Raw genomic sequence first — 22937 nt, 5'->3', positions numbered from 1 at the left:
GACACCAATGCTGGGGGTTATTATTTCTTCCCCTGACACCAATGTTGGGGGTTATTATTGCTTCCCCTGACACCAATGCTGGGGGTTATTATTTCTTCCCCTGACACCAATGCTGGGGGTTATTATTTCTTCCCCTGACACCAATGTTGGGGGTTATTATTGCTTCCCCTGACACCAATGCTGGGGGTTATTATTTCCTCCTCTGACACCAATGTTGGGGGTTATTATTTCTTCTCCTGACACCAATGCTGGAGGTTATTATTTCTTCTCCTGACACCAATGTTGGGGGTTATTATTGCTTCCCCTGACACCAATGCTGGGGGTTATTATTTCCTCCTCTGACACCAATGCTGGGGGTTATTATTTCTTCCCCTGACACCAATGTTGGGGGTTATTATTGCTTCCCCTGACACCAATGCTGGGGGTTATTATTTCCTCCTCTGACACCAATGCTGGGGGTTATTATTTCTTCCCCTGACACCAATGCTGGGGGTTATTATTGCTTCCCTGACACCAATGCTGGGGGTTATTATTTCTTCCCCTGACACCAATGTTGGGGGTTATTATTGCTTCCCCTGACACCAATGTTGGGGGTTATTATTTCTTCTCCTGACACCAATGTTGGGGGTTATTATTTCTTCTCCTGACACCAAAGCTGGGGGTTATTATTGCTTCCCCTGACACCAATGTTGGGGGTTATTATTTCCTCCCCTGACACCAATGTTGGGGGTTATTATTTCTTCCCCTGACACCAATGTTGGGGGTTATTATTTCCTCCCCTGACACCAATGCTGGGGGTTATTATTTCCTCCTCTGACACCAATGTTGGGGGTTATTATTTCTTCTCCTGACACCAATGCTGGAGGTTATTATTTCTTCTCCTGACACCAATGTTGGGGGTTATTATTGCTTCCCCTGACACCAATGCTGGGGGTTATTATTTCCTCCTCTGACACCAATGCTGGGGGTTATTATTTCTTCCCCTGACACCAATGCTGGGGGTTATTATTGCTTCCCTGACACCAATGCTGGGGGTTATTATTTCTTCCCCTGACACCAATGTTGGGGGTTATTATTGCTTCCCCTGACACCAATGTTGGGGGTTATTATTGCTTCCCCTGACACCAATGTTGGGGGTTATTATTTCTTCTCCTGACACCAATGTTGGGGGTTATTATTTCTTCTCCTGACACCAAAGCTGGGGGTTATTATTGCTTCCCCTGACACCAATGTTGGGGGTTATTATTGCTTCCCCTGACACCAATGTTGGGGGTTATTATTTCTTCTCCTGACACCAAAGCTGGGGGTTATTATTGCTTCCCCTGACACCAATGTTGGGGGTTATTATTTCCTCCCCTGACACCAATGTTGGGGGTTATTATTTCTTCCCCTGACACCAATGTTGGGGGTTATTATTGCTTCCCCTGACACCAATGCTGGGGGTTATTATTGAATGTCCTGGCATTGGTGTCAGTGTAATAATAATATGTAGTATAGATGACTGGTCAGGGTTCTGCCATGTGAACCCCTTCATTGGTGACCCCCCACCTTCCCACATTGAGGGTCCTTGGTGGTATATAACCCCTCCCCCTCCCCCCCATTGGTGATCAGCGGTAGTTTGGTGCAGTAAGAATGGGTTAATACAGAGAATTAGTTACCCCCGTGGGGGGAGGGATGGGGGGTAATATTCCCGGCCACCAATGCAGCCAAGTCATGTGACAGCGATAATTAACCCCTCAAATTCCTGGCTTATGGCAATGCTAAGTACCCCCCCCCCCCACACTCCCTCTAAGGGGTTAATTATCGGTACCCCCAGCATTGCGCTCCCTTCAATCCGCTCAGCGCTCTCCCCCTCCCCCCGGCCTGCGGGTGAATGTTAGTAAATCCCATCGGCTTGTATTCACTTGAAGAGCCAATGATCTGCCAGTATCAGTCTGATGACATTTCTCTCACACATGATTGGCTATTGGAAGTGAATCCTCTCACCTCATTCATCAACATTCACCCTGGAATGTGAACAGCTCAGCCCCTCCCCCATTCATAGCTCCTCTCCTCCCAACTCCCAGCATTTACTGTCTGTGTTCCCTCAACAACCAATCAGCATCCATCGCTCATTACCATGACAATGAAGAATGGGATGAAATAACGGCACACATTGGGGCTCTGTGCTGAGCGAAGCGTTTTTATTGCAGGATTTGGGGTACAAAGCAGAAATCTTCATAAAATTATTACAGTTTTTATTTACATCCCGGGACCCGCCCCTGACCGGAGTCTATGAGGGTGACAACCTGCCTGGTATGAGCAAGCTGGGGATGACCTGCGGGGTCACCGGAGACAGACTGCAGGGCCACCAGTGGACGGACTGCGGGTTCACCGGGGATGGCCTGCGGGGCCAGCCGGGGATGGACTGCGGGGTCACCAGGGATGGACTGCAGGATCACCGGGGATGGACTGCGGGGTCACCAGGAATGGACTGCGGCGTCACCGGGGACAGACTGCAGGGCCACCAGGGATAAACTGCGGGGTCATCGAGGATGGACTGCGGGGTCACCGGGGTCAGACTGCGGGGGTCACCAGGGACGGACTGCAGGACCACCGGGGAAAGACTGCGGGGCCACCGGGGACGGACTGCAGGACCACCGGGGACAGACTGCGGAGTCACCGGGGACAGACTGCAGGGCCACCAGGGATGGACTGCGGGGTCATCGAGGATGGACTGCGGGGTCACCGGGGTCAGACTGCGTGGGTCACCGGGGATGGACTGCTGGGTCACCAGGAATGGACTGCGGCTTCACCGGGGACAGACTGCAGGGCCACCAGGGATAAACTGCGGGGTCATCGAGGATGGACTGCGGGGTTTCCGGGGTCAGACTGCGGGGGTCACCAGGGACGGACTGCGGGGACCACCGGGGACAGACTGCGGGGCCACCGGGGATGGACTGCGGGGCCACCGGGGACGGACTGCAGGACCACCGGGGACAGACTGCGGAGTCACCTGGGCCAGACTGCAGGGCCACCAGGGATGGACTGCGGGGTCACCGGGGTCAGACTGTGGGGGTCACCGGGGATGGACTGCGGGGTCACCAGGAATGGACTGTGGCGTCACCGGGGACAGACTGCAGGGCCACCAGGGATAAACTGCGGGGTCATCGAGGATGGACTGCAGGGTCACCGGGGTCAGACTGCGGGGGTCACCAGGGACGGACTGCAGGACCACCGGGGACAGACTGCGGGGCCACCAAGGGATGGACTGCGGGGTCACTGGGGACGGACTGCAGAACCACTGGGGACAGACTGCGGAGTCACCAGGGACGGACTGCCAGGCCACCAAGGGATGGACTGCGGGGTCACCAGGGATGGACTGCAGGACCACCGGGGGACCCAGTGTTGGGTCATCTGGGATAGAGTGTTGGGTCACCAGGAATTAAGTATGGAGTCACCACCAGGGATGGACTTCAGGGTCACCTGCGACAGAGTGTAGGGTCACCACCAGGGATGGAGTGCGGGGTCACCAGGGATGGAGTGCAGAGTCACCGGTGACAGAGTGTGGAGTCACCACCAGGGATGGAGTGCGGGGTCACCAGGGATGGAGTGCAGAGTCACCGGTGACAGAGTGTGGAGTCACCACCAGGAACGGAGTGCGGGGTCACCACCAGGGATGGAGTGCAGTGTCATCGGGAACAGAGTGTGGGGTCACCACCAGGGATGGAGTGTGGGGTCACCTGGGACAGAGTGTGGGGTCACCACCAGGGAGGGAGTGCGGGGTCACCAGGGATGGAGTGCAGTGTCATCGGGAACAGAGTGTTGGGTCACCACCAGGGATGGAGTGCGGGGTCACCAGGGATGGAGTGCGGGGTCACCGCGGGACAAAGTGTGGGGTCACCACCAGGGACAGAGTGCAGGGTCACCAGAGATGGAGTGCTGGGTCACCGGGGACTCAGTGTGGGGTCATCTGGAATAGAGTGTTGGGTCACCACCAGGGATGGAGTGTGGGGTCACCAGGGATGGAGTGTGGGGTCACCAGGGATGGAGTGCATAGTCACCGGGGACAGAGTGTGGGGTCACCACCAGGGATGGAGTGCGGGGTCACCAGGGATGGAGTGTGGAATCACCACCAGGGATGGAGTGCGGGGTCACCAGGAAGGTAGTGCGGGGTCACTGAAGAAAAAGGGGTGAGAGGGGGAGAGGAAATGATATGACTCCTCTCTGCCTGTTTTATCCATGTTTTTCCCGACCAGGAAAGATGGCAGCTCTGACCCCCCATCCCCCCCCCATTATTTTGATTGCTATTGATAAGGAGGGGGGGTAAGCCCAGAGAAGCCCCCCATTAGCATTGCCAGTACCGCCCCCTCCGACTGCCTCCAGTCCATCCTCCCATGTGGGGTGACACCCCTGGCTGATTGCACCCGATTGTAGCTGGGATCCCTACATATCCATCCGGGCCCCCAGAGTCTGTATACATCATCTGTAGGGATGATCGAACGGTTCGGGTCGACCATCATTGACTGTTCGAAATTCGGCTGAATTCTGAACTTTTTGCTAAAAAAGTTCGGAATTCGGCAACCAGAACCGACCAAAATGCAATGGGACAGGAACTGGGCTTTAAAAGCCTGTGATTGGACCAGAAACATCAGTAAAAGCCAATTGAGGGGGCAGGAGAATGCTAGGAATGTGATTGGAGTGACTAGGGGGTCCAGAGGCCAATCATTAGTGAATACGCCCCCCAGTATATAAGATCGCCCCGCCAAATCTCTAGCATTTTAATACAGGGACATGGAAGAGAGTGGAAGCAGTTCTGTTACTTCTGCTACAAAAGTGTCATTTAGCAATTATTAGTGTGAGGAAAGGGATATCTAGTGTAGTTAGGGTGCTATTTTCCACTATAGTTAGATTCAATAATCTAGTTTCTGTAGGGAAAGTGTTAAGTGTCAGGGTGACCGTAGTGTAGTGTAGGGTTAACTGACTCTGACTGCTATGGCAGGGTGACAAAACCCTTCCATGTCAGGGTGACCGCTATAGAGAAATGATCATTTGTCTTAGAATTGCAGTAGAGCAGGGATGGGGCTCCGCTACTTTCACACCTGGGCGTTTTTGTTGCAGGTGTTTTTTTGGGCATTTTTTAGGCGTCTTTGGAGGCAGTTATAACATCTGAACTTCTGTATAGGGGTATATATACACACACATATATGTATATATACACATACACACATATAGGTGTGATAGGAGAGGAGCCATATGGGTGTTAATAATTTCATTAGCGCAGGCATAGAGTTCTGCTACTTTCACACCTATATATATGTGTGTGTATATATACATACATGTGTGTGTGTATATATACCCCTACACAAAAAAACGCCTGCTACAAAAACTGCCAGGTGTGAAAATAGCGAATCCCTATCCCTGCTCTACTGCAATTCTAATAGAAACAATCTTTTTTTTTCTGGTTCTGGAAATGCTACAGAGCTGAAACTTCACAGGGACACTTTTTAGACCCCCCAGACACTAAATCCAAAGAAATCTCATTTTTTTTTTTCAATAATTGGCTCTCTATCAAAAATTACAATTTTTAAGAACTTTTTTTGTGTGATTAATAGTCCCTGGGGCATGACCCAGAACCCTAGGCACTTTTTAGGGGCATTTATTGGGTTTTAGGGCTTCAAAATGGTGTTTTTTGATTACCGAAGTTCGGGTTCCATTGATTTCAATGGGGTTTTGGAATCCGGACCCAAAATTTCGAGAAGTTCGGGTGTTCTGGTTGAACCAAACTTTTCGATCATCTGATCGGCTGTGATCCTCCCCCCACCACCAGCCAGAAGAAGGCTCATTTATTGGTCAGTGAAGTCCCAACATACAGAGCAGGCAAACCCATGCATTGTGACATCATCAATGTATTGCAACCAATGGCAGCACATCTCAGGTGAAGGAAAGTCATGGGGGGGGGATTTACTAAAGGCAAAGAAACGATTCACAAGGGAACTCCCCCCACAGCTTAGTGAATGCGGTCCTTCCATCGTCCAATCATGTGCAACCAAATATTGTTTTTTGTTATTTCCCTTGCATGTGATTGGATATTCTTTGCACAGATAACTGTCTGTTTGCCTTTAGTGACTCCTCCTCTCTGGGCTCCGCCTCTCATTATCCTTGACTGCAGATCCCGGACCAGCTCCCCGTTGAGGGGCATTTACACCCCAATCTGGGCAAATATATAAAGTCATCTGCAGGGTGAGCGTTCCATGACAAGGCTGACTGCAGATGTCTCCGCCCACAATGTCTCCACCCACAATGACTCCGCCCACAATGACTCCACCCACAATGTCTCCACTCACAATGTCTCTGTCCACAATGTCTCTGTCCACAATGTCTCCACCCTCAATGATTCCGTCCACAATGACTCCGCCCACAATGTCTCCACTCACAATGTCTCTGTCCACAATGTCTCCACCCATAATGTCTCCACCCTCAATGATTCCGTCCACAATGACTCCGCCCACAATGACTCCACCCGCAATGTCTCCACTCACAATGTCTCTGTCCACAATGTCTCCACCCTCAATGATTACGCCCACAATGACTCCGCCCACAATGTCTCCACTCACAATGTCTCTGTCCACAATGTCTCCACCCTATATGATTCCGCCCACAATGACTCCGCCCACAATGACTCCACCCACAATGTCTCAGCCGACAATGTCTCCATTCACAACGTCTCTGCCCCCCATGTCTCCACCCACAATGACCCCACCCACAATGTCTCCACCCACAATGACCCCACCCACAATGTCTCCACCCACAATGACCCCACCCACAATGTCTCTGCCCATAATGGGAAACCCTCCCACCATCTCTCTTTGCTTTCTAATTATACAGTGTGTGTAAAACTAGAAGGATTTTGCAAGCTCCGCCCATAATGTGCATCATATGACGGAGAATTGAAGAGCCGCATATAATAGAAAAACCTCCAAATTGTAATAATGTGAAACTCCACCCATCAATGACATCAATACATCACCAAGGATGTCACAGACGCGTTTCGCATCTTTTACTAAGTCTGTTTGGATGAAACGCATTAGGCTGGATCCTGGGTGACATCATTGATGTAGTTGATGGGTGGAGCTTCTGATACTTTGACTGCGATATGTATTAGAGATTCCTGCATGGCCCCGCCCTCTGTGTTTAGCGATGACAGACACTATTTTATATCCATGGGATTATTTTGGTATTCTGAGTTTTATTAACCCCTTCTAACACCAAGAGCCAATCACAGCGGTCACATGATACAGGAGCCATGCCACCTCCTGGGCATTGAACCCCACTTATACTGCCACTGGGTGTGGCTTCTCTATCAGGTGACTGTTGTGATTGGCTCTCACAGAGGTCACATACTCAGGCCTAGGTCCCACTGGCACCCAATCAGAAGCCGTGTCAGTGACAGCTCGGTCAGTGTGCTGGGAGCAAACAATGGGGGCGTTCTTAGTACATAAGCCTGTTGCCGTAGAAGCATGGCGGCTGGGCGTTACGCGGCGTATTTTTGTCACATGGTCAGAAAGGAGTTTGTGGGATTTTCTTCTATTCTCTATCATAGGATGTAGATGGTGGGATAACGGTGGAGAGCAATGGGGGGAGGAGCCTTGGAAGATTGCATACATCGGGAGGATCCGTACTGGGAGTGGGAGGTCCGTAGGAGGTATATATGACTGCAGGGGTCTCCAAACTGCGGGCCGGGGGCCAGATGTCACCCTTTGCTTGCTTTCCTCTGACCCTTGGGGCACTATTCCTCCCACTGACACCAATGATGGGGCACTATTCCTCCCACTGACACCAATGATGGGACACTATTCCTCCCACTGACACCAATGATGGGGCACTATTCCTCCCACTGACACCAATGATGGGACACTATTCCTCCCACTGACACCAATGATGGGACACTATTCCTCCCACTGACACCAATGATGGGGCACTATTCCTCCCACTGACACCAATGATGGGGCACTATTCCTCCCACTGACACCAATGATGGGACACTATTTCTCCACTGACACCAATGATGGGACACTATTCCTCCCACTGACACCAATGATGGGACACTATTCCTCCACTGACACCAATGATGGGACACTATTCCTCCCACTGACACCAATGATGGGACACTATTCCTCCCACTGACACCAATGATGGTACGCTATTCCTCCCACTGACACCAATGATGGGGCGCTATTCCTCCCACTGACACCAATGATGGGGCGCTATTCCTCCCACTGACACCAATGATGGGGCGCTATTCCTCCCACTGACACCAATGATGGGGCGCTATTCCTCCCACTGACACCAATGATGGGACACTATTCCTCCCACTGACACCAATGATGGGGCACTATTCCTCCACTGACACCACTGATGGGGCACTATTCCTCCCACTGACACCAATGATGGGGCACTATTCCTCCCACTGACACCAATGATGGGATACTATTCCTCCCACTGACACCAATGATGGGACACTATTCCTCCCACTGACACCAATGATGGGACACTATTCCTCCCACTGACACCAATGATGGGACACTATTCCTCCCACTGACACCAATGATGGGACACTATTCCTCCCACTGACACCACTGATGGGGCACTATTCCTCCCACTGACACCAATGATGGGGCGCTATTCCTCCCACTGACACCAATGATGGGACACTATTCCTCCCACTGACACCAATGATGGGGCACTATTCCTCCCACTGACACCAATGATGGGGCACTATTCCTCCCACTGACACCAATGATGGGGTACTATTCCTCCCACTGACACCAACAATGGGGCACTATTCCTCCCACTGACACCAATGATGGGGTACTATTCCTCCCACTGACACCAACAATGGGGCCAATGACACCAATGATGGGGACAATTCCTCCTAATGGCACCAACAATGGGGCCCAATGACATCAATGATGAAGCATAATTCCTCCCAATGGGGCCTAAAACGGGGCTCAATGACACCAATGAGAGGGCATAATTCCTCCCAATGGTGTCTACAATGGGGCCCAATGACACCAAAAATGGGGCATAATTCCTCCTAATAGCACCAAACAACAGAGCCCAATGACACCAAAGATGGGACATTGTTTATTACCATTGCATTTGGACCTTTTCTACTCCCAATGGCCACAGTCCAGCCCCCCTTATGCCTGAAGGACAGTAAACCGGCCCCTTGGTCAGACAGTTTGGAGACCCCTGTATGAGTACACCAGACGTTCTGTAAGCAGAGGTTATTGGTGAGTGTTTTCCATTGGGGGCGGAGTCATAATTATTGGTGGAGTGAAGAAAGGGAATATCTGGAAGCCTCTCAGGTGGTTATAAATGGTGTCACTTGAGATGTTTTAGGAAGACGGTGTCACCTTCCTAGACTCTGCAGACCCTGCATACATTGGATCACTCCTGAGGGATATTATTTCTTTCTTTGAGATCTCCGGGGGTTCGTTTTCATCGATGTCGTATTTCTGTAGTCGTAGAGTTAGCGGGGTTGTCGGCTTCTATATAATAATTACTTCCAATGTTTATGACTGTACTTCACGTTTTTAGCCCAATTGTCTTCAGATTGGACAATGACTCCTCCTGTCTGCGTCCGGCCTGTCGGTAATCGGTGGAATTGTGAACACACATGGACAGTTCTGTGTAAATAAGGGCAGCTTGTATTATATAAGAAGCTCTCCAGCTCCGGAGCCGGTCAGGTAAAAGTCGGGATTATTAGGAACGGTTTTGGGGTCCATTTGGCGTCGGCCAGCGAGAGAAGTCCATTCAGACCAGTAACCAAATATCTGACATTAAATAATTTTTGGCCATTCACAGGCAATGGTTGAGCGGTGATGGCCAGCGGGAGCTGTTGGGTCGGCCATCTCTGTGTGATGCAGTTAAAGTGTCCGCCATCTTGAAATGGTTTGCGGTGGTGAGGAAATGGGGGGGCACTGAGAAGTTGACCAAACCGTAGGAAGGCTGTAGAGAACAATGGAGGGTTTCCCGGGAGGGAAGAACGTTCCCAGTTGTGGGGAGTCCGTACAACATCTGAGCAGGGGGGGAGAAGGCCTGGACGCACGGCCCCTTGGCGTTTTCCAGTTTGTTGGATTTGGAGATGCCGAACGCCGACAAGATTGGGACGTCCAGCACGAGCGGGGAAAAGAGAGGCCCTGCTGGATAGGCCGGTTTATCCTGGCTGGGGAAGAGGAGGGACCGTGGCCTCAGGACGCTGGTGGGACAGACCCGATAGCACAGCGGGAGGTTTATATTGTGCAAATAGTTCTCCGAATATGGAAAGCCAAGATTACCGGTGGGAAGGTGGAAGGTGGGGGGTGAGGAGGGCGGAGAGAGGAGAGGGGACGGGGCTCCACCGCTGGAGGTGATCGGAGACGAGCCGCCTGCAAGGACAGAGAGGAGAGAATTATCACCATTCCAGAGACTAAATATACAATATATACTTCACTACCGCGCCTAGACCAATCCCAGAACACCGCCACATTCATGGCTGGAAGCTTTATTTCCCAGAAATCAAAGATAATCAAGAAACATCATTCATATTTGCACCATGTTTTCAGGTTTGTTTTTTTACATTAGTTACAATGTGATGGATTCTACGGAGGTGATCGGTGCGCCGCATGATCCATCCCCCAGAGAAGGGTCGCCGTATCCCAACAGGAAACCGCCATTTACAGCTTGGAGGTCCAAAAAATTGTTAGACATGATGAGCGTTATATAGCCTTATTCCTGTTTGGAAAAACTCCATATAGACATGGTGTGACCAGTTTGGAGACCAGCTCCATATAGACATGGTGTGACCAGTTTGGAGACCAGCTCCATATAGACATGGTGTGACCAGTTTGGAGACCAGCTCCATATAGACATGGTGTGACCAGTTTAGACCAGCTCCATATAGACATGGTGTGACCAGTTTGGACCAGCTCCATATAGACATGGTGTGACCAGTTTGGAGACCAGCTCCATATAGACATGGTGTGACCAGTTTGGACCAGCTCCATATAGACATGGTGTGACCAGTTTGGAGACCAGCTCCATATAGACATGGTGTGACCAGTTTGGACCAGCTCCATATAGACATGGTGTGACCAGTTTGGACCAGCTCCATATAGACATGGTGTGACCAGTTTGGACCAGCTCCATATAGACATGGTGTGACCAGTTTGGACCAGCTCCATAAAGGCATGGTGTGACCAGTTTGGTGTGGAGGAACTGGAGTGACCTTAATCCTACTGAACACCTTTGGAATGAACTGGCCTTTTTTTGGTGCCCAACGTGGGGTCCAACATTTGATTCAGGTCTTTAATCAAACATCAGTACCGTACCTGACCTCACAAAGGGCTACAAATTCCCACAGACACCCTTCAACATCTTGTGGAAAATCTTTCCAGAAGAGTAGAGGATGTTCTAGCTGCAATTGGGGCAACTCCATATTAATGGCCATGGGAGGAGGGGAACATCTGTAGCAATGGCCATGGGGGGTGGGGGGATTCTATAATAATGGCTGTGGAGGAAGAGGGAAACTCTATATCCAAGGCCATGGGTTTGGAACGCCGAACAACCACCTATGGGTGTGATGGTCAGATGTTTATAAACAGGTGGACATACATATATGTCTATATGGAGCTGGTCTCCAAACTGGTCTCACCATGTCTATATGGAGCTGGTCCAAACTGGTCACACCATGTCTATATGGAGCTGGTCTCCAAGCTGGTCACACCATGTCTATATGGAGCTGGTCTCCAAACTGGTCACACCATGTCTATATGGAGCTGGTCCAAACTGGTCACACCATGTCTATATGGAGCTGGTCCAAACTGGTCACACCGTGTCTATATGGAGCTGGTCCAAACTGGTCACACCATGTCTATATGGAGCTGGTCCAAACTGGTCACACCATGTCTATATGGAGCTGGTCCAAACTGGTCACCCCATGTCTATATGGAGCTGGTCTCCAAACTGGTCACACCATGTCTATATGGAGCTGGTCTCCAAACTGGTCACACCATGTCTATATGGAGCTGGTCTCCAAACTGGTCACAGTCATGGAGGAACAGAAAAGGGTCTTCTTCACCAAATTGTTACTACAAGGATGGAAGAGCACAATTATCCACAACATCTTTGTATGATGGAGGATTAGGAGGACCCTTCTCTGGGGACACCGGAATCTTTGCAGATCTGAGTGATCGATTATCAACCGAATAACTTCATCTTGAAACTTATTTTTATTTACAGCCAAGCTGGCAATTCAAGCGACTTTTATATAATGTAATAAAACCGAAATCTTCTCCCATGCTCCCCTAAAAGACTTAGTATTAAAAATACCATATATATAAAATTAAATAGTGTTTATTGAGTTTTACAAGGAAAAAAGGCTTCTACAGTGTTATTGATATTATTTATTTTATTAATATTAATAATAATAATAATATTTATGTTTTTGTATCCCAAAGCAAAATTGATCAGACAAAATGTTTTCCTGGTATATTTTGTATGCTGTTTATTGAGTTTTCCAATAAAAAAAATGAAGAAAAATAAAAAGTTTCAATAGTACTATTATTATTAACAATAATAATAATATTAATAATTATCTATTGTTTTTGTATCCCAAAGTACAATTATTCAGATGAGATGTCCTTCCCAGATATATCATTTTTATCAGCTTTTTTTTTTTTTTTGTTTTTTTTAATACTGTTTGTTGAGTTTTGCAAGGAAATAATGATTTAACAGTGTTATTATTATTATTACTAATAATACTACTAATAATAATATTTATGTCTTGTTTTGTATCCCAAATCACAATCGACCAGATGAGATGCCCTTCCAAGATTTATCATTTTTATCATGTTATTTTTTTTTTAATACTGTTTATTGAGTCTTACTAGGAAATAAGGCTTCAACAGTGTTGTTAATATTAATAATAATAATAATATTTATGTCTCATTTTTGTATCCCAAAGCACAATTGATCAGGTGAAATGTCATTCTGGGATATATTATTATTATCAACAGTGTTATTATTATTTATTTTTTTTAAATACAGTTTTTTGAGTTTTACAAGGAAAAAAGGCTTCAGCAGTGTTATTGAAATTATTATTTTTTATGCCTTGTTTTTTGCATCCTAAAGCACAATTGATCAGATGAAATGTCCTTCCAAGATTTATCATTATTATCAGCTGTGTCATTTGTTTATTTTTTAATACTGTTTATTGAGTTTTACAAAGAAATAAAGAAATAATGCTTCAACAGTGTTGTTATTATTATTATTACTAATAATACTTATAATCATAATATTTATGTCTTGTTTTTGTATCCCAATGGACTGAATGAGATGCCCTTCCAAGATATATCATTTTTATGAGCTATTTTATAACTGTTATTATTATTATTATTTATGTCTTGTTTTTTGCATCCCAAAGCACAACTGATCAGATGAAATGTCCTTCCGGGATATATAATTATTATCAGCTGTGATATTTATTTATTTATTTTGTAATAGCCCCGGTTCACACTAGGGCGACCTGTGAGGCGACCTGGTCGCCTCACAGGTCGCCGCAGGTCGCCTCCCATAGGGAAGCTGCGGACCCGTTCTAATTGGAGCGACACAAGTCGCTCCGACCTAGAAAAAGGGTCCGGAGCTTCTTTGGGGCGACCAGGAGGCGACCGCCATAGACTTCAATGTTATGAAGTCTGTGGCTGCCGCTCCGAGGTCGCGGCGCGCTGCTCGCACCGCGATCTCGGAGGTCGCCCCTGAAAGTAGCGTCGCGCCAGTGTGAACCGGCGCTCACTGTTTATTGAGTTTTACAAAGAAATAAAGAAATAATGCTTCAACAGTGTTATTGTTGTTGTAATAATAATAATAATAATAATATTTATGTCTTGTTTTTGCATCCCAAAGCACAACTGATCAGATGAAATGTCCTTCCAAGATATATCATTATTATCAGCTGTGTTATGTATTTATTTATTTTTTAATACTGTTTATTGAGTTTTCCAATGAAAAAAGGCTTTAGCAGTACTACTACTATTATTATTATTATTATTATATCTCATTTTTGTATACCAAAGCACAATTGATCAGGTGAAATGTCCTTCCAAGATATATCATTATTATCAACAGAGTTATTTTTTTTTTTAAATACTGTTTATTGAGTTTTTTAAGGAAAAAAGGCTTCAACAGTGTTATTGATATTATTATTATTTATGTCTTGCTTTTTGCATCCCAAAGCATAACTGATCAGATAAAATGTCCTTCCAAGATTTATCATTATTATCAGCTGTGATATTTATTTATTTTTATTTTGTAATACTGTTTATTGATTTTCACAAAGAAATAATGCTTCAACAGTGTTATTGTTGTAATAATAATAATAATATTTATGTCTTGTTTTTGTATCCCAAATCAAAATTGACCCGATGAGATGCCCTCCCAAGATTTATCATTTTTGTAAAGTGTTATTTTATTTCTTTTTTAAAAATACTGTCTTTTTATGCCTTTTTTTTGCATCCCAAAGCAAAACTGATCAGATGAAATGTCCTTCTAAGATATATCATTATTATCAGCTGCGTCATGTATTTATTTATTTATTACTATTGTTTATTGAGTTTTACAAAGGAAATACGGCTTCTACAGTATTATTTTATTATTACTAATAATACTACTAAAACAATTGTTTATGTCTTGTTTTTGTATCCCAAATCACAATTGACCCAGATGAGATGCCCTTCCAAGATATATCATTATTATCAACAGTGTTATTTATTTATTTATTTTTTAAATACTGTTTATTGAGTTTTTTTAAGGAAAAAAGGCTTCAACAGTGTTACTGATATTACTATTATTATTTATGTCTTGCTTTTTGCATCCCAAAGCATAACTGATCAGATGAAATGTCCTTCTAAGATTTATCATTATTATCAGCTGTGATATTTATTTATTTATTTTTTAATAGTGTTTATTGAGTTTTACAAAGAAATAAGGGTTCAATAGTGTTATTGTTGTAATAGTAATAATATTAATAATTATGTCTTGTTTTTGTATCCAAAATCAAAATTGACCAGATAAGATGTCCTTCCAAGATTTATCATTTTTGTCAACAGTGTTATTTTTTTTATTTCTTTTTAAAAAATACCGTTTTTTATGCCTTGTTTTTTGCATCCTAAAGCGCAACTGATCAGATGAAATGTCCTTCCAAGATATATCATTATTATCAGCTGTGTCATTTATTTATTTTTAAATACTGTTTATTGAGTTTTACAAAGGAAATAATGCTTCAAAAGTGTTCATATTATTATTATTATTATTACTAATAATAATAATATTTATGTCTTGTTTTTGTATCCCAAATTACAATTAACCAGATGAGATGGCCTTCCAATATATCAATTTTATCAGCTATTTATATAATTATTATTATTATTTAGATCTTGTTTTTTGTGTCCCAAAGCACAACTGATCAGATGAAATGTCCTTCCAAGATTTATCATTATTATCAGCTGTGTTATGTATTTTTTTTTATACTGTTTATTGAGTTTTCCAATAAAAAAAAAGGCCTCAACAGTACTATTATTATTATTATTATTATTCATATTAATAATAATTATTATGTCTCATTTTTGTATCCCAAAACACAATTGATCAGGTGAAATGTCCTTCCGGGATTTATCATTATTATCAACAGTGTTATTTGTTTATTTATTTATTTTTAAGGAAAAAAGGCTTCAACAGTGTTATTGATATTATTATTATTATTATTATTATTTATGTCTTGCTTTTTGCATCCCAAAGCATAACTGATCAGATGAAATGTCCTTCCAAGATATATCATTATTATCAGCTGTGTTATGTATTTATTTATTTAATTTTTAATACTGTTTATTGAGTTTTACAAAGAAATAATGCTTCAACAGTGTTATTGTTGTTGTAATAATAATAATAATAATATTTATGTCTTGTTTTTGTATCCCAAATCAAAATTGACCAGATAAGATGCCCTTCCAAGATTTATCATTTTTGTAAACAGTGTTATTTTATTTCTTTTTAAAAAATACAGTTTTTTATGCCTTGTTTTTTTGCATCATAAAGCACAACTGATCAGATGAAATGTCCTTCCAAGATTTATCATTATTATCAGCTGTGTTATTTATTTATTTACAAGGAAATAATACTTCAGCGGTGTTATTGTTGTTATTATATTAATAATAATAAAAATATTCATGTCTAATTTTTGTATCCCAATGCAAAATAAGTGATCAGATGAAATGTATTTGTGGGATATATTTCACTATTTATTTATATTTTATTTTGTTCCGGGATTTATTTGGTGCTGACAGTTTGTGTATCGCTGTCCCGATCTGTGAATGTAATCCTGTCCGGCCGCCACTATAATTGGCACTAATCGTTCATTTTTTAGATTCTCCCCCTTTTCCCAGGTAGGGGGCAGCACTGATGCAAAGAAGTACACAGGGGGGAGATTTAGGCCCATTTCACATTTATGCGATTTGGGACTGCAAAGTCGCATGACAAGTCGTACTCCATGATTTCCAATCAGTGGCGTTCATATCTCTGTGACTTCAGAATCATCTCTGCACTACTTTGCTCTGACTTTGATGCGACTTGACACCTCCAGGTTACGCAGGCGTCGCTTCAAGTCGCAGCAAAGCTGCACAAATTTCAGGTCACACAAGTGTGAAAGGGGCGTTACTAAATCTGGTGAATGTAGTGCAGCTCTGCATGGCAGCCAATCAGCTTCTATCTTCAGCTTCTTCAATGAAGCCTTGACAAAACCCGGAAGCTGATTGGCTGCCATGCAGAGCTGAACCGGATTTTGCAGGTTTTAGTTTTGGTAAAATATTTCCCTCCCATCTGCTAAAAATAAAGAATTTATTAAAAAAAATATATATTAAAGTGACTATACAAATTTCTCTCTCACTGAGGAATAAATAGGTGAAAAAACAAAAAAAAAAATATCAATAAAATAGCGAAAATCAATCTGACAATAAAGCGCCACGCGGTGGCGGAGGAATATAGCGTCACGCGGCGGTGGCGGAGGAATAAAGCGTAAGGCGGTGGCGGCGGAATTTTTCTGTTTTTCTTCCAGCAAGGAAAGTTTGAACTTTAAAAAAAAAACGATTTTTTCTCCATCGGCATCAGAAATTCCCGCGATTTGCGTTTCCGGCGCTGTTTTGCATATTCCTCACGGTTGCCCCGCCGATGGGTTGAGAACTTAGCGATCGCCAAGCGATTTTCTGTGTCGCTGTTTTTGATTGCTGCGCGTTTTTACATTTTTATGGCGCTCTGTGTGTTCCGCGCCGTACATGCACAATATTGGGGTCATTGGAGGTCGTTTTTGGGCATTTCAGGGGTGGAAAATCCATTGTTGCCAGTGGAGACACGCCCATGTCCTGGATACACCAATCAGAAATGATGATTATTTCTATTTTTTACTTCTATCCTTCTATCCCTCCCTGTGATTGGCTGACCCCCCTATGATGATGTCATCACCCCACTATGACCCGTTAGACTCCTCTTACCCGCCGTCTCGGACAAAGCCTTGAAGTCAATGGCCAGCGCCGGTCTCCAGGGGAAACTCTCCAGCAGGCCGTCCAGCACGCCTCTGTAAAACATGAACAGAGTTACCGACCGCCACCCCCAACAGTGCCGGGAACCACAAGAGCTGACACTCACCTGTTCCTGCCGGGGTCCCGGAACCCCTTGGCGAATGGATTGCGGTCTATCTTCAGCTTTGTTATCTGAGGAGGAAAACCAAACCAATAAGATAAAGGAGATTTAGTCTGAGCCCCAGGGGCGGTACAACGCAGAGATGACGCAGAGATGACACTGAGGTGACGAAGAAATGTTGCAGAGATGACGCAGAGGTGACACAGAGGTGTCGCAGAGATGACGCAGAGGTGACAAAGAAATGTTGCAGAGATGACGCAGAGGTGACACAGAGGTGTCGCAGAGATGACGCAGAGATGACACAGAGGTGACGAAGAAATGTTGCAGAGGTGACGCAGAGATGACACAGAGGTGACGCAGAGATGACACAGAGATGACACAGAGGTGTCGCAGAGATGACACAGAGATGACATAGAGGTGACGAAGAAATGTTGCAGAGGTGACACAGAGGTGACGCAGAGATGATACAGAGGTGACACAGAGGTGACGCAGAGATGACACAAAGGTGACGCAGAGGTGACGCAGAGATGACACAGAGGTGAAGCAGAGATGACGCAGAGACGACGCAGAGGTGACACAGAGATGTTACAGAGGTGAAGCAGAGATGATGCAGAGATGTTACAGAGGTGACACAGAGGTGACACAGAGATGACGTAGAAATGAAGCAGAGATGACGCAAAGATGACACAGAGGTGAAGCAGAGATGACGCAGAGATGTTACAGAGGTGACACAGAGATGACACAGAGGTGACGTAGAAATGAAGCAGAGATGACACAGAGGTGACTTAGAAATGAAGCAGAGATGACACAGAGGTGACGTAGAAATGAAGCAGAGATGACGCAGAGATGACACAGAGGTGACGTAGAAATGAAGCAGAGATGACACAGAGATGACATAGAAATGAAGCAGAGATGACACAGAGATGATGTAGAAATGAAGCAGAGATGACACAGAGGTGACGTAGAAATGAAGCAGAGATGAAGCAGAGATGACACAGAGGTGACGCAGACATGACGCAGAGGCGGCGGGTGTCACTGCGGCACCAGGACTGTTCCAGCGCACTGGAGAACATTTTTTGCAGTTCAATGATCTTATATGTCAGACAGAAAACATAATTTTTTACCTGCCAAAGGATTTTTTGATTCTGCTCAGCCGGTCTTGTGATTCAGAATCCCCCCCCCCCCCATCCACACCCACAGCCTGCTGATTGGACAGCAGATGAGCAGCACACTGATGAAGCCTCACTCTCAGCCCTGCTGGGGATCACAGGAAGCTGATACAAGGACAGATCCGCTTGGGTCAGTGGTCTGGGAAGAGTAGCGTGGTACATTGTGGCGCTGTGCGGCTCACCTGCTGGTTCTGATAGGCCGTCACCGTGGTGAACTCCGTCTCCTTGAACGAGAAGGTCCTCACCCCATCAGCCGGCAGGGACTGGATCTGGGACAGGTCAAACCTGGAGTCCTGGAGGATGACGTGGACCCGTGGCTTGTATTTGTGCATGGACTGCAGAATGATCTACAAAGAGAAGGGCAGAGGTTCCATCACTCTCTGACAGAAGAAGAAAAAACAAAGGGAAGGGCAGAGGTTTCATCACTCTCTGACAGAAGAAGTAAAACAAAGGGAAGGGCAGAGGTTCCGTCACTCTCTGACAGGAGGAGTAAAACAAAGGGAAGGGCAGAAGTTCCGTCACTCTCTGACAGAAGAAGTAAAACAAAGGGAAGGGCAGAGGTTCCGTCACTCTCTGACAGAGGGAGTAAAACAAAGGGAAGGGCAGAGGTTCCGTCACTCTCTGACAGAGGGAGTAAAACAAAAGGAAGGGCTGAGGTTCCGTCACTCTGACAGAAGAAGTAAAACAAAGGGAAGGGCAGAGGTTCCGTCACTCTCTGACAGAAGAAGTAAAACAAAGGGAAGGGCAGAGGTTCCGTCACTCTCTGACAGAAGAAGTAAAACAAAGGGAAGGGCAGAAGTTCCATCACTCTCTGACAGAAGGAGTAAAACAAAGGGAAGGGCAGAGGTTCCGTCACTCTCTGACAGAGGGAGTAAAACAAAGGGAAGGGCAGAGGTTCCGTCACTCTCTGACAGAGGGAGTAAAACAAAGGGAAGGGCAGAGGTTCCGTCACTCTCTGACAGAAGGAGTAAAACAAAGGGAAGGGCAGAGGTTTCGTCACTCTCTGACAGAAGGAGTAAAACAAAGGGAAGGGCAGAGGTTCCTTCACTCTCTGACAGAAGAAGTAAAACAAAGGGAAGGGCAGAGGTTCCGTCACTCTCTGACAGAAGAAGTAAAACAAAGGGAAGGGCAGAAGTTCCATCACTCTCTGACAGAAGAAGTAAAACAAAGGGAAGGGCAGAGGTTTCGTCACTCTCTGACAGAAGAAGTAAAACAAAGGGAAGGGCAGAGATTCCGTCACTCTCTGACAGAAGAAGTAAAACAAAGGGAAGGGCTGAGGTTCCGTCACTCTCTGACAGAAGAAGTAAAACAAAGGGAAGGGCTGAGGTTCCGTCACTCTCTGACAGAAGAAGTAAAACAAAGGGAAGGGCTGAGGTTCCGTCACTCTCTGACAGAAGAAGTAAAACAAAGGGAAGGGCAGAGGTTCCGTCACTCTCTGACAGAAGAAGTAAAACAAAGGGAAGGGCAGAGGTTCCGTCACTCTCTGACAGAAGGAGTAAAACAAAGGGAAGGGCTGAGGTTCCGTCACTCTCTGACAGAAGGAGTGAAAGTCACACTCACTCACATTGAAGTCTGATAGGAGGAATGTGTCTTGGGTTCCGTGGAGCGCCGTAGCCTTGCAGAGTCGGGGACCCGGGTGTGACCCCGCAGTCAGATCTGCATGGAGTGAGTCTGTGCTCTATAGACTCCAATCATAGGGCACACCATCCCCCCAGGGAGGGGGGGGGAGGGGAGTCTGGGAAGAAGACGACGCCTGAACTTTCCGCTATGAAATATCGCTTTCCTCGCCACATTTATTTTCCCTGAGATACGGATCTGAGAGTATGAGAGGAACATTTCTATAAACTGAGCCGCCCTTCATTCCTCGCACAATTCCACCTTTTATTCCGAACGTCTTAAATCAACACGACCGCGGGAAAACGGCGGCAGCGGGCGCAGCGCCAAACACAAGTCCTAAATCAATGTGAGCTCCGCCCACTCTGCTAATGTTACAATTTACTAAATGTATTTATGGGACGCTGTGCGAATGGCGGGAAACCCTGCGCCGCTGCATGGCGGTCTCTGCACAGGAGGGCAGCCAATCGTGTGCTACAAAAGTCCTCACAGGTGATTGGGTATTCAAACAGAACACGGCTCCACCCCTTTCACTGTCAGTCACCAAACGCTAACGCTTGGAATCTCTTACCGCGGCAGCAGAACCGCTTCGATACCCCGTGCCGCACGTATGCGTCTCCGGGGTGGGCGATGGTTCCGTGCTGGGAGCGGGGAGAGAGAGGGAGAGGGGAGAGGGGAGAGAGAGAGGGGGAGAGAGGAGAGAGGGGGGAATGAGAGAGGGGGGAGAGAGAGAGGGGGGGACAGAGAGGGGGGAGAGAGAGAGAGGGACAGAGAGAGGGGGGACAGAGGGAGGGAGAGAAAGAGGGGGGGAGAGGAGGAAGAGAGAGAGAGGGGAGAGAGAGAGGGGGGAGAGAGGGGGAGAGAGGAGAGAGGGGGAGAGAGAGAGAGGGAAGAGAGAGAGAGGGAAGAGAGAGAGGGGGGAATGAGAGAGGGGGGAGAGAGAGAGGGGGACAGAGAGAGGGGGGGACAGAGAGGGGGGGAGAGAAAGAGGGGGGGAGAGAAAGAGGGGGGAGAGAAAGAGGGGGGAGAGGGGGAGAGTGAGAGAGAGGGGAGAGTGAGAGAGAGGGGAGAGAGAGAGAGGGGGGAAGAGAGAATTAGAGAGGGAAGAGAGAGAGGGGGAAATGAGATAGGGGGAGAGAGAGGGGAAAGAGAGAGGGGGAGAGAGAGAGGGGGACAGAGAGAGGGGGGACAGAGAGGGGGGGAGAGAAAGATGGGGGGAGAGGGGGAAGAGAGAGAGAGGGGGAGAGTTAGAGAGAGGGGAGAGAGAGGGGGAGAGAGGAGAGAGGAGGGGGAGAGAGAGAGAGGGAAGAGAGAGAGGGGGGGGCAGAGAGAGGGGGGGACAGAGAGGGGGGGGGGAGAAAGAGGGGGGAGAGAGGGGAGATGGCGAAGAGAGAGAGAGGGGGAGAGTGAGAGAGAGGGGAGAGAGAGAGAGGGGAGAGAGAGAGGAGAGAGGGGGAGAGAGAGAGAGAGGGGGGAAGAGAGAATTAGAGAGGGGAGAGAGAGAGGGGGGGAGAGAGAGAGAGGGAAGAGAGAGAGGGGGGAATGAGAGAGGGGGAGAGAGAGAGGGGGACAGAGGGGGGGGGGAGAGAAAGAGGGGGGAGAGAGGGGAGAGGGGGAAGAGAGAGAGGGGGGGAGAGTGAGAGAGAGGGGAGAGAGAGAGGGGAGAGAAAGAGAGGGGGGAGAGAGAGGAGAGAGGGGGGAAGAGAGAATTAGAGAGGGGAGAGAGAGGGGGAGAGAGAGAGGGGGGAATGAGAGAGGGGGGAAAGAGAGGGGGGGGGAAAGAGGGGGAAGAGGGGGAGAGACAGAGGGGGGAGAGAGAGAGGTGGGAGAGGGGGAGAGAGAGGGGGAGAGGGGGGAGAGAGAGGGGGGAGAGAGAGAGAGGGGGGGAGAGAGGGGGAGAGAGAGAGGGAGGAGGGAGAGAGAGGGGGGCGAGAGAGGGGGAGAGAGAGAGGGGAGAGAGAGAGGGGGGGAGAGAGAGGGGGAGGGAGAGAGAGGGGGAGGGAGAGAGAGAGGGGGAGAGAGAGAGGGGAGAGGGAGAGAGAGAGGAGAGAGAGGGAGGAGAGAGAGAGGGGGGAGAGAGAGAGGGGGAGGGAGAGAGAGGAGAGAGAGGGAGGAGAGAGAGAGGGGGGAGAGAGGGAGGGGGTAGGGAGAGAGAGAGGGGGAGAGAGAGAGAGGGGGGAAGAGAGAATTAGAGAGGGGAGAGAGAGAGGGGGAGAGAGAGAGAGGGGGACAGAGAGAGGGGGGGACAGAGAGGGGGGGGAGAGAGAGAGGGGGACAGAGAGAGGGGGGGACAGAGAGGGGGGGGAGAGGGGGACAGAGAGAGGGGGGAGAGGGGGGAGAGAGGGGGGAGAGAGAGGGGGGAGAGAGGGGGGGGAGAGGGGGGGGGAGAGAGAGGGGAGAGAGAGGGAGGGGGGAGAGAGGGGGGAGAGAGAGAGGGGGAGAGAG

The 22937-nt window shown here is 47.2% G+C and overlaps 1 protein-coding gene across 1 annotated transcript; it reads right to left on the bottom strand.

The window, feature by feature from the left end:
• Window positions 1-9778: 9778 nt before the first annotated feature.
• TBX22 (T-box transcription factor 22) lies at window positions 9779-19225 on the bottom strand (the record flags this gene model as incomplete). The annotated part of the gene is made up of 4 exons (XM_082263297.1): window positions 9779-10412; window positions 17562-17644; window positions 17716-17780; window positions 19061-19225. Coding segments are annotated over 4 exons (882 nt in total), but the record flags the coding sequence as incomplete, so codon positions are not given.
• Window positions 19226-22937: the final 3712 nt, after the last annotated feature.

Source organism: Pelophylax lessonae (assembly GCF_965119305.1).
Source record: "Pelophylax lessonae genome assembly, chromosome: 7".
NCBI lineage: Eukaryota > Metazoa > Chordata > Amphibia > Anura > Ranidae > Pelophylax > Pelophylax lessonae.
Note: the sequence above shows the minus strand (reverse complement) of the source record. Positions and strands in the feature narration are given on the sequence as shown.